Source organism: Trichomonas vaginalis, chromosome V, assembly GCF_026262505.1.
Source record: "Trichomonas vaginalis G3 chromosome V, whole genome shotgun sequence".
Classification (NCBI taxonomy): Eukaryota; Parabasalia; order Trichomonadida; family Trichomonadidae; genus Trichomonas; species Trichomonas vaginalis.
In genome coordinates, this window is record NC_067207.1 from 6,361,345 (window position 1) to 6,373,860 (window position 12,516).

The window sequence follows — 12,516 nt, forward strand, 5'->3', positions numbered from 1 at the left end:
TGAAAACATCAATGAATTTCCATAAAAACAAATAAAAATACGTTTTATTTCACAATTAAAAAAAATATAATCAAATAAAAAAATATAATATATTATTTCTTGCCATGTGTCCTTCTCTTTGGACTTGACAAGAGTGGGACGTCTATGTTGAGTCCTTTAGTCTTTCCTATTGTGTACTGAGGTCTAACTCTGACATTTGTTGGCTTCATCTCGATTGGAGAAGGAGCTGATTTCTCTGGACGTTCGTTGTTGTAGAGAGGGTTGTCGCTTGAATTTCTTGGTGACTCTGGGAGAGGAATTGTAGCGAGAACTGATGGTTTCTTTGCTGGAGACACGAAGAAGTCGTCGCTGACCATTGTCTTGTCTGGATCTTCGTTGTCGAAGTTTACTGAAATCTCTGGAGGTTTCGTCAATGTTCTTGATCTCTTTTCTTCCTTTCTGTGGTCGACTAATTTGCTGTCTTTTTCGCTGTCTTCTGATGATGAACTGATCTTGGAAGCCTTTGAAGAAAGACGCTTCTTCATCTGGAAAGAGCTGAGCGATGCAACAGAAATATCATCTTTGTTTCCTTCAACATTCTCTTCTGATGTTGATTCTGATGACTTTGTTTCTTCTTCTGCCTTCTTCGGCTTTTTTTCTTCTGATGAAGATGATGTTTCTTCTTTATTTTTATCTTCTTCTGCTTCTGATGAAGATTTTTCGTTTTCTTGAGATTTGATTCCTTTTCCTTCTTCGGATTCGGTTTCTTTTTCTTCTTGTTGAACTGGTTTTTCTTCTTTTTCTTCCTTAGCTGTTGATAAATCATATGAAACAGACTCTTCTTTATCTGGTCCTGATTTAGAACTTGAACTTTCTTCTTGTTTAATCTCAACTTTTATCTCTTGTTTAGAACTTGAACTTGATTTACTTTGTTTTGGCTTGATTTCCTCTTTTATCTCTTGTTTAGAACTTGAACTTGATTTACTTTGTTTTGGTTTGATTTCTTCTTTGATTTCTGGTTTAGAACTTGAACTTGATTTGTTTGGTTTTTGTTTGATTTCTTCTTTGGAAATAATTGGAGTTTCTTCGTCACTTGAAGCATGTGGAAGAGGAAGTTTATCTCTCTTTCTTGATGCGTGGGATGACATGCTTTGATTGTCGCGTCTCTTTGGACTTCTTGGAGAAGTGATTTGTTTCTTTTCTTCTTCGGAATCTTTTTCATTGTTTCTTCTTCTTGAATTATAATCATTGTCATTATGTCTTGAGCGGCGACTTCTGCGACTTGCGTAGTTATCTGTATCAATGTAGGAATCGTCTTTTTGATGTCTTCTGTGGTGATTTCTACTTCTGTGTCTGTTATCAGAATAATCACTTTCACTTTCGCTATCTGAGTCACTGTCTTCGTAGTGATGTCTATGATGGCTTCTGTGTCTGTGTCTATCTTCGTAATCATTATTTCTTCTGTGTCCATGCGATGATTTGTGATGACTTCTATGTCTGTCTTCATCTTCTGATTCATCGCTATCTGTAATATTGTTGTTGTTGATGCTTCTCGATCTGATGTCGTTTTGTCTTCCTCTTGTTGGTCTACTCCTCTTGTATTTGCTGTTGTTCTTCTCTTTGTTGTCATCGCTGTCTGTCTCTGTGATGTCGTTCTGGCGACGGAATGATTTGTTGTCAAGTCTGCTGTCGTTGTCGCCAAAAACAATGTCTGCGCGAGGTTTGAGACCTTTTGTAACTAGGAAGGCTGTTGGAGGTCCTGAATCATCTGTATCTGTTGTTGTAGGAGCATCTTGCTGATTGACAAATCCACTTCCTTGGCCCTTGGACTTGAGATCAGCTGGTGCTTGTGATAAAACAAAGAGATTTTGTTTCGGAGGAGATTGATTTCGCTTTGGAGAATTCTCTTCAGTAATTGTCTCATCGTTTGTCATGCCTGGCATTGGTACAATCCTGTCTGCCTGGCCAATGGATCTCTGCATTGTTCTGCGTGGAATTCTCTGGTACATTCCTGCTCCTGGAGTAACTTGCATCTGAACATGAGGAGAGAAAATTGCTGGCAACTCTTCGCTGTCTGATGATGACGAAGAAGATTGTGCTGCGGCTGGTTTAGACATCATCATTCTGCCTTGGAATCCACCCATCTTAGGTGCAACGATTTTGGCTGGACGATTCTGTTTAACTTTGGTGTTGATTGTATCGAGAACTTGTTGTGGCCTTGATTTTCCTTCATCGTCACTGAACATTTGAACTTTGTTGTCAACAGGAATGTTTCTTGTGAATAGTCCACCAGAAATCTCTGTTGTTCCAATCTTGACTTGTTCTACCTTTGATTCAGCTTTCTCTTCTTCCTCTTCTTCTTCCTCAAGTTCTTCTTCTTCATCTTCTTTTTCCTCGAGATCCTCCTCTTCTTCGAGTTCTTCTTCCTCTTCGTCTTCTTCTTCAACTTCTACTTTCACATTTCTTGAAACTGTTGGAACAGAAGTGTTGATCTGTGGTGTGTCGTATTTGAGACTTGAAACTGATGATGTGGAAGAAGTGACGTTTGCAGCAGGAATTCCTACATTTAGACCTATTCCAATCTTGTTCTTTCCAGATGAATCTGATTCACTATCTGATGAAGTTGTGAGAGTTCTGCTTGGAACAGTGACATTTGCCTTTGGAACTTCTGTTCTCATGATGAATGGTTGAACAGCATTTTGTTGTATTTTCTGTGCTTTGACGTTGAATTTGATGTCCGCTTCTTCATCTTCTTCGTATTCTTCTTCCTCTGTACTTTCTGTTTCGCTTGTTGATGTTAAACTCAATACTTTCTTCATAGAAACATTTGGAAGTCCAACTTTCAATCCTGGTCCAGAAACAGATGCTGATCCTTGTGGTTGTTGAGAATTAACATTAACTTGTGCATTTGCACTTGGAATTCCTGGTGACTTAACAGCTAATCCTGGTGCTTGTCCATTTACATTAACTCCTGCACCAATATTTGCAGAACCTTGTGATTGAACGTTTGGAGTATTGACATCAAATGATCCTTGTGGAATATCGCGAGTGGAGATTGCAGCTGATCCTTGTGGTTGTTGGACCGAAACATTTGGAGTAGATATTCCTGGGGTGTTGATGTTGACTTGTGCCGATGGTTTCTCTGTCTTTCCAATGCCAAATCCATGGTCTTCTTCGACCTTTGGAGTATCAACTTCAATCTTTGGCTTTCCAATTCCAATTGATGCTTCTCCTTCAATATTTGGTTTGTTGGCATTGACTTGTGGAGCATTGACATTGACGCCAAATCCTGCATTTGGTTTGTTAATGCCACCACCAATTTCTGGAGATTGTGCATTAATTGCTGGTGTGTTGACTTCAACTTGTGGAGTATTGATTCCAATGCCAAATCCAGCGGCACCTGCAGCATTTGGTTTGTTAACTTCAACACTTGGAGTATTGATATTAACTTGTGGATTAACTCCAATTCCTGCTGAGCCACCCATATTTGGTGATTGAGCATTAACATCAACTTGTGGGGTGTTGATTTCGACGTCGGGACTGTTGAAACCAAGCTTTGGTTTCTTACCTTTGATGCTTGCTTCACCACCAATTTCTGGCTTATTAATATCAACTTGTGGAGTATTGACATTGACTCCAAATCCTGCATTTGTATTTGGTTTGTTGATACCAATACCTGGACCTTGAACTTCTGTATTCAAGTCAACATTTGGTTTGTTAACTTCGATTTGTGGAGCGTTAATTCCAACACCAAATCCAGCGGCACCACTATCATTTGGTTTGTTAACTTCAACACTTGGTGCATTGATGTTAACCTCTGGATTAACTCCAAGATTTGGTTTATTAACTCCAACTCCAATTCCTGCTCCAACACTTGGTTTGTTGAGTCCGATTCCTGGAGCAGAAGCGTTGACATCAGCATGTGGTTGCTCAACATCAATTTTTGGTTTCTTAACATTGATTTCTGGTGATTCGACTTCAGGAGTGTTGACATTGAGACCAACTTTTGGTGCATTGATTCCAACTCCTGGACCAGAAGCATTGACACCAACTTGTGGAGTGTTAACTTCGACTTCTGGTGAATTGATACCAATCTTTGGCTTTTTACCGAATAAACTGAGCTTTGGTCCTTCAACGTCATTTTCGACTTCAACATGTGGAGTTTCAACTTTGATTTCTTTATCAGCTTTGACTTCTGGAACATCAGCATTAACATTAACTCCAAATCCTGCATTTGCACTTGGTTTGTTGATACCAATTCCTGGACCTTTAATCTCTGTGTCTAAATCAACATTTGGTTTGTTAACTTCAACTTGTGGAGCGTTAATTCCAACACCAAATCCAGCGGCACCATCCATATTTGGTTTGTTAACTTCAACACTTGGTGCATTGACATTAACTTCTGGATTAATTCCAAATCCTGCAGAGCCACTAAGATTTGGTTTGTTAATACCAATTCCTGGAGCTGAAGCATTAATATTTGGTGCATTAACTTCAACTTGTGGAGATTGGACATTTAATTGTGGATTAATTCCTACTCCTGGAGCAGAAGCATTAACATCAACTTGTGGAGCATTGACTTCGACTTCTGGAGTGTTGAAACCAAGCTTTGGTTTCTTACCTTTGATGCTTGCTTCACCACCAATTTCTGGCTTATTAATATCAACTTGTGGAGTATTAACATTGACTCCAAATCCTGCATTTGTATTTGGTTTGTTGATACCAATACCTGGACCTTGAACTTCTGTATTTAAGTCAACATTTGGTTTGTTAACTTCAACTTGTGGTGCGTTGATTCCAACACCAAATCCTGCAGAGCCACCAATATTTGGTTTGTTAATTCCAATTCCTGGAGTGGATGCATTGACATCAATTGATGGTTTGTTGACTTCAACATTGGGAGTGTTGACATTGATGTCGTGTTTTGGTTTGACTTCAGGAACATCAACTTCAACGTTCAGTTTTGGTTTCTTGCCAAAACCAAAGCCATGTTTCTTTCCTTTGACATCAACATCTGGGACTTCGACTTCGACTTCTGGCTGTTCAACTGAAACTGATGGTGATTGTGCATTGACATCAAGATTTGATTTGTTGATTCCAACACCAAATCCAGCTGCACCACCAACATTTGGTTTGTTGACTTCAATTCCTGGAGCAGAAGCATTGACATTTTGATCAGCTTTAATTTCAGGAGTTTCGACATCAACGTTGAGTTTCTTTCCGAATCCAAATCCTGGTTTATTGACATTGATTTCAGCTTCAGGAGGTTCAACATGAGGTGGTTGAGCATTGATATCAACTTGTGGTTGAACAGAAGGAGCAGAAATACCAATTCCTGGAGTTTGAACATTGATATCGTGATCAGCTTTGACTTCAGGAGCAGAAATTTCAACTTGTGGAGCTTGAACATTGAGATTTCCTTCTAAGTTTGGTGTTTCGTGATTTTTCTTCCTTTTCTTGAATAATCCACCAAATTTTCCTTTCTTTCCTTTGATTTCTGGTTGTTCAACTTCGATTTCTGGGGCTTGGACATTAACATTAGCTCCTCCACCAATTTCTGGTTTATTAACTTCAACTTGTGGAGTATTGACATTAACTCCAAATCCAGCACTTCCTTCAACATTTGGAGTATTAACTGCAATTCCTGGAGCTCCAACACCAATTTCTGGTTTTGGTGCATTAACTTCAACTTGTGGAGTTTGGACATTCAATTGTGGATTTATTCCAACTCCAGGACTAGAAGCATTGACATCAACTTGTGGGGCATTAACTGCAGCACTAAATCCTTGATTAATTCCCATTTCTGGACCAGCAGCATTAATATTTGGTTGATTAATTCCAATTTGTGGATTGACATCAACCTGTGGAGAATTGATTCCAACACCAGCAGCACCTCCGACGTTTGGTGTTTGTACGTTGAGCTGTGGTTGTTCGATGTCGAGATCAGGTTTGACGCCGATTTTTGATTTCTTTCTCTTTTGTCTTGGAATTTTTACGTCAACTTCAGGAGCAGAAACATTTACATTTGGTGTTTCTACTTGTGGTTTCTTAATTTCTCCTTCTATCTCGTGTTCTTCGTGTACTTGTGGTAGTTCTACCTGTATCTGTGGCTGTGGAAGAGTAATGTCTTTTCTTATGTTTAATTTTGGTGTTTCAACATTCATGTCTGATGTTTCTGTTGATTCTGGAAGTAAAATTTCGTGTTCTTCGATTGTAGCGTTTGGAGAATCGATTCTTGATGTCTTTGCATTGAATCCTGGTGCGTGGATGCTAATTTCGTTTGTTTCAACAACTGGTTGTTGTTGATCAAATGTAATTTTGGTTTCTGGATTAACGAATCCTTCTGGAACTTTTCCTTTTCCGAGTTTTCCTTTCTTTCCTTTCTTTCCTTTGATTTCGCCTTCGACATTGACTTCGCCTTCAACTTCAACGTTCGCTTCTGCTTTTCCTTTTCCTTTCTTTCCCTTTTTCCCTTTTTTGGCCGGAACTTCAACGTCAACTTCGACTTTAGGTGTTTCGACGGCCAAAGATGGCATTTCTGTTGGTAGTTGGTTGAGAACTGCCTCGGGAACTTCGATTTGGGCTTCAACTTTGCCTTCTTCTGGCTGAATGTTGTCCAAATTCAGTGGAGTTGTTAATGGCTCGATATCAGTATCGTTATCTTCTGGATCTGGAGGTGCAGGAGTGGCGTAATTGTACTGGCGCTTCCTGACTTTGAGTTCTTTGATCATATCTTTCAACCATGGTGGTTGATCGAAATTTGCTTCGGAATTAAAGTCTGGAGCGTTCTCAAATGTGGTCAAATGCTTCAGTTGTTCCTCGGTGAAGCCATTCGGAGCCTTCATAACGTGTGGACTGTGAAGTGAGGACTCATAAACTGATGAGACTGGAAATTCTGCATGACAGAAGTCTTCTTGGCGTGGAATACGACGGCGACCGATTGGAAAGTTCTGAAGATAACGTTTGTATTGGGTCATATCGTCTCCGTACTCTGAATAATATTCGGATCTTATTATATCATCACCTGGATACAATCTGGCGTTAACTTGAGCCTTGAAATCGATCAATTCGAAGACTTTCTTCTGTATTGTCCTCATACAATCTTCCATTGGAGTTACACAAGCGAAAATTGAAGCTTTCTTTAAGATATAATCTTGGTAAAGCTTGAATATCGTATCAATGTCCTTAATATCTGTCCTATCAACGTACAATTCGCCTAAATGTGGCAAGATCATTAAATCTTTGATATTATTTTCGTTGATATGATGGCCAATCAACGTAACAGATACAAGAGATTGGATTTTGGTAATTTTGGTGACGATTTCAGGGCCAAGCATCGTGTTCTCATCTGATTTTACGCAAATTCCCCATAAAGGAATTCCCATTATCTGCATAAAGAACATATCCGTGGTGCTTGTGACTTTTCCATTAAGGCAGCGAGAGATATCCAAGTATTTAAGTCTTGGACATTTGATGAAATAATTTACAATTGAAGGAATCGTATGAGCTGTTAGCGGATTGCCTGCCCAGCTGAATTCTACCAATTTGTTGGATAGTACTTCTCTGTTTCTATCGAAAAACATCCGAAAATCTTTTTGTGGAATTTCGATGTCACTTAAATCGAGACTGAAATCGATTGGATGGACACTTAACTCATCCATAATCAATTGGAATGATCGTAATGAGAAGGAAGAGCCTGCAAACGAAAATGATTTGATTGATTTGCAGAATTTCGGATCTGGAATATCAACGAGTACAAAGTTTGAAAGAGCTAAATGCGTTAAGTAGTTTAAACTTAAATTTGTTGTTTCAGGAGTAATTTGAATTTTTGGTTGCCACATTGTAATTTCGTATTGAGCTAAGAAGGGAAGCTGATTGACTGCTTGGTAGATAAGTCCGTATACAGCGTTTCCTTCCTTTGGATCCGTTTCTAATTCGCGAATTGTTAAAATTTCAAGAGTTCTGAAGCAATGGAATGTTGTAAGTAATTTTGCGAATTCCTTTGCGCATCTTGCATTCATTCTGCACTTGTTTAACTCTAATCTTTGAAAATCATTTCTTGCAAATTTGAATTCCATCAAAAATTGAATAAGTCTTACTGGATTTGTAAAGCAATGAGTAATGACGAGACTGTTCAATACAGAGTTCTTAATTTTACCAAATCTACCGACTTCGAAGAAAAGATCTTCATAATCAATAAAATGAAGGCATTTGACCGATCTCGAGATTTTAAGTATTTGCTTGATCATAAGACAAACGTTTTGTGGAGAAAAACTCTGACAATGAATAGTATGTAAATTTCCTTCGTATGCGAGTGATAAAGACAATGCTTCGACTCCCTGCGGTTGCTGGGAGAACGAATCTATGTAGAACTGTGTTCTGCATGTGTTTTCGAAGAATTCTAACGGTCGAAGATTTGATGTATCGCGTTCTATTCCTTTCATTTGAGCAATGTTCTTATATCTGTACATTGTAAGTTTGTCGTGACGTTTTACTTCAGGGCATTGTGGTTTTTGACCAACCCATTTTAATAACGCGATTTCATGCGGAACTGAGCATCCATATGAAAATTCTCTAGATGCTTTCAATAGATCGGTGACTATATAATCGATATTCTCACTTGTAAATTCGATTGGTTTTCTTCCGTGGATGTAAAATCTGCGAGTGAATTGATCAACATATTCTATTTGCTCGACATCAAGTACAAAATACTCACCAGAGATCTTGTATTTAGATCCGAAGATTCCTGGACGAAAATAATGAAGGCCTCTTCGTGTCGAGATTAATACACATGGTTTCGGTTTGCCTTTTGAAGATGGAGTGATGGCATCACATCCACCCATGGCACATTTCTCGAACTCAGGTATCAGTTTGGAGACTTTGTCTTTGGCCTCTGTATGATACCTGCTCATTATTCTGCAGAAAAACGGCTGTAGTTTACTATTTTTTTTTCAGTACGAAATATAATATCGATCAATTTTATGATTACTGTTACAACAGTTTGTTGTCCATCAAGAGTAAATTTCTAAAACTATCTTAATTTTGCTTTTTCCATGTTTCAATCTTGAATAAAATTTCTGACAAAAACGACACGTTATTATCTTTATTGGCTGCTAGCACTATGTTCGAAAAATTTAATATAACACAGTCAATAGCAAAAAATGAAAAATTTATTAATCTCAAATGGAATTAATAGGATATAGATATAATATTTAGATAATAGTTGTGCTCAAAAAGTGAAATTTCATAATATAATGGATAAAACGATAAAAGAATTGATTTGAATCAAAAATGTAATGATTTCAACATATTTTAGTTATTATTTTAATAAATGTTAACAATTTAAAACTCATTGGTTAGAAAATGTGCCTTAATAAAACAAAATTGAAAGTGAATAACTAAATTAGATAAAGATCGAGCATTGTAATCAATATGATGTTTGTAAATTTAAGGAAAATAGATAAATATATAGTAATTTAATGTGTAGTTTTTTATATGAAAATTTATATAAAATTATTTCTTGACATATTTGATCTTTGGAGAGTTCCTTCTTCTCTCTCTGCGCTCCTGCTTCTCCTCGAGTCTCTTCTGTTCCTCTGGAGAAAGCTTCTTGTTCTTTTCTTCCTCTTCCTTCTGGCGGCGTTGTCTTTCGGCAATTAAAGCGTTGCGGAGCTTATCGTTCTTCTCAAGCTGATCCTTTGAAAGCTGTAATGTAACAAAAGTGTCAGCGAAGTCCATGATGAAATCAACCAACCTTTCGCAGAGAATTTCTGGATCGTTGAGAATGATTTCGAATCTGGCAACGTAGTTGCTTTCGAGCCTTGTTTCGTAGTCGTTGAGATCTGAAGCTTCGATCATCTGAATAGAGCGTGGGAAATCGGCCAAGAAATCATTAACCTTCTCGATGAATTCCTTCTTGACATCACCGAAGTCTGTGAAGCACTTGAGATGAGGATCTGCTTCGATTTGGTTCATTTTGAGCTTGTATTGATCGAAGAAGTGTGGTTTGTCTTTTGTAATGCGGATGATACCATTTGGCTGTGTCAATGGCTGGCAAATAAGCTCAACTGTAAGTGTTGGCTTACGATTTTGGAATGCAGAGTAAAGAATGCCAAGAGGATCGCAAGAGTATGGATATTCGACTGTGAGGATGCCACCCTGATAGCCTGTTCTTCCAGTGATGTAGCATTTTCTCTTATGAATATTCTCATATTGCATTATTTCTGGAACAATAGCAAAATACTTATCGCGGAATAATGGCAAGCATGTCTTATAGAAATGATCGAATTTAGCTTTCAGTTTAGCTCTGCCTGCGAAAAATGTGATGATATAAAGGACAAAAATACCAGCAGCCAATACTTCACGAAGGGACATAATTTCCTTAAGAGGTACTGGATGTAAAACTACTGGTGTTGGAGTTGGTGTTGGTGTAGGACCGTCTACATTTTCTGCATCATCTTGTTCATCGTTTTGATTTGTAGAATCTGTTGAAACTGTTTCATCTTCAAAAGGAAGATCTTGATCCACTGATCTAACAGCTAATGCTAGAAGGAGGAAAACAATCATTTTAAATTTACGATCTGAGTCACTTTTTTGTCACTTTTGTTCAAAGTCATCAACTCAAAACTCACAAAATAATTGAATTTGAGCATACTTTCTACGACAATTATCTTGTATGTGTGTGCATACTACTATATTTTTATGTTTTTTAAAGAAAAAATCAGTGCAAATTGCGATCACTGTCAAAAAATCGAAGGAGAAAAAAATAAATAAAAAATGGCTGATAGCGAGAAATTAACTGGATACAGCTGCTTCCTTGTCAAGAAAGTATCCCACCATGGAGCACTCATCCTTTACAAGACTAAAGTACAGTTTGCTTATTCCGGTGAAGAAAGAAAAATCGATATTAAGCTTCAAGATATCAAGGCAGTAAATGTGGAAAAGCACTTAGTTGGCGCTGTTAGTAATCTTGAATTGCAACTCGAAGATCAGTCATATTTGTTTTCTGGTATCCATGAAGCTGAGCAAGTTAAAAATTATATTTCATTACTTCAAGCACAAATTCAGAAACCAACGTACACCTTTGGTTTAACCAATGAAGCACCAAAATCAGAAGAGATCAAATGGCAGCCACTTGCTAACCCTACAATTTTAGTTAACTCAACAATTCCAGCTCCGCTTGCCAAAGTCCGCGAAATTGTCGAAGGCCCTGATCTATTCAGTGAACTGTGCATTGCATCTGGAAATGAAGAAGTTAAAGTCTCAGATTTTGAGCAACAAAATGAATATAAAGAAAGAAACATGGATTACATGAAATTGGTTGTCGTCCCAGTTATCGGTAAGAGTCTAATCCATGTTATCGAATACCAGCGCGTCTTTGAACTTGAAGGCGGATTTGGCATTCATATCATCAGCGACTTAGGTAAAACTCCTTATGCGGATTGCTTCGATCCATTTGTACAGCTCTATTTTGCCGATAAAGGCGATTCTACAGAAATGACAGTGTCAATGGAAATTGTCTGGTCATCAGAACCTTTCGTAAAGTCAATTATTGAAAACCAGACAACTTCAGCAATTAAGGCGCTGTACGTCCAATTCAATAAGGACCTTAACAAGCAACTTGGTGCAGATGTTGCTGAAAATCCAGCAGATGAAGAAGATGCAAATGCAGGAGAATCAAAACTCGCCAAAGTCAAGATTATTTACAAGTTTGTCATTATTTTACTTTCAATTATTTTGTTATTATTATTTGTCAACCGCTGCTGGCCAGATAATGGCATCAAATTATCAAAGGCCTTGTTTGCAAAACTTTTGGCTTTCGTCATTTTCATTCTTGTATTACTTTTAATGTAAATTTGTAAATGTTTCATATTAACTACCTCTTTATTTATTTTGCATATAATGGACATCCAAATTGATGTCTGGTGGCATTTGTGGTAAGGATGCATTTACTACTTTCTGACATTCTCTTAATTTATTTGACATCCAAGCTTTTTATCCCAATTTTCTAAGGTAAAAAGTTAATATTTTTGATAGGGAATAAGTTGTTATAAATCATTATATAGTGCCCAGTATAACTGTTATACTATTGATATCGCAAGAGCATGTCAGAAATTGGTAAGTGCACCCTTAAAATTCTAGAACAATCTTGAAATATGGACAAGAAGTTGATTAATTTTTCAACTTATATCGGCGCGCAGCGTAGCTGTTTAACCATTTTGAAACTAATAGCATTCATCAATTTGAGTATTTCAGTACTGTGGTTTCATCCATTTAGATCTCCGAAATTTCAATGATCAAATAATTCAAAAAATAAAACACTTTCGAATTTCAATTCTAAGATGTGATTTTATTATACGTAATCATTTAATAAAAAGCGTCGAAATACTGCTTGTTTATTAATGGCATTTAGAATTTTTTAAAATACAATATAAGTATCATAGTTATTAATAAAGTTAGAAATATAGAGGGAAAAATATTGAGACCTCTCTCACTTTCTTGAACAATGCCATTGCGAGTTATTTTAGCCCCATGCTC

General features: G+C 37.4%; 3 protein-coding genes across 3 annotated transcripts, besides 4 other annotated features; 1 reads left to right on the plus strand and 2 right to left on the minus strand.

The window, feature by feature from the left end:
• Positions 1-92: 92 nt before the first annotated feature.
• On the minus strand, positions 93-8,908 carry TVAGG3_0288420 (periaxin/AHNAK nucleoprotein family; the record flags this gene model as incomplete). The annotated part of the gene is made up of 1 exon (XM_001578840.2): positions 93-8,891. The coding sequence occupies one exon, from the start codon at positions 8,889-8,891 to the stop codon at positions 93-95; it is 8,799 nt and encodes a 2,932-aa protein (XP_001578890.2).
• A 540-nt stretch (positions 8,909-9,448) lies between these two features.
• TVAGG3_0288430 (adipocyte-specific protein 4-related family) lies at positions 9,449-10,564 on the minus strand (the record flags this gene model as incomplete). The annotated part of the gene is made up of 1 exon (XM_001578841.1): positions 9,493-10,545. The coding sequence occupies one exon, from the start codon at positions 10,543-10,545 to the stop codon at positions 9,493-9,495; it is 1,053 nt and encodes a 350-aa protein (XP_001578891.1).
• A 122-nt stretch (positions 10,565-10,686) lies between these two features.
• Positions 10,687-11,855, plus strand: TVAGG3_0288440 (VAD1-like protein; the record flags this gene model as incomplete). Its single annotated transcript, XM_001578842.1, has 1 exon — positions 10,756-11,832. One exon carries the CDS (start codon positions 10,756-10,758, stop codon positions 11,830-11,832), a length of 1,077 nt encoding a protein of 358 aa, XP_001578892.1.
• Positions 11,856-11,916: 61 nt separating this feature from the next.
• Positions 11,917-11,948: a mobile genetic element.
• Positions 11,917-11,948: a terminal%2Cinverted (terminal inverted repeat of tvBac_53III transposon ID:TVAGG3_0288450).
• A 131-nt stretch (positions 11,949-12,079) lies between these two features.
• Positions 12,080-12,112: a mobile genetic element.
• Positions 12,080-12,112: a terminal%2Cinverted (terminal inverted repeat of tvBac_53III transposon ID:TVAGG3_0288460).
• Positions 12,113-12,516: the final 404 nt, after the last annotated feature.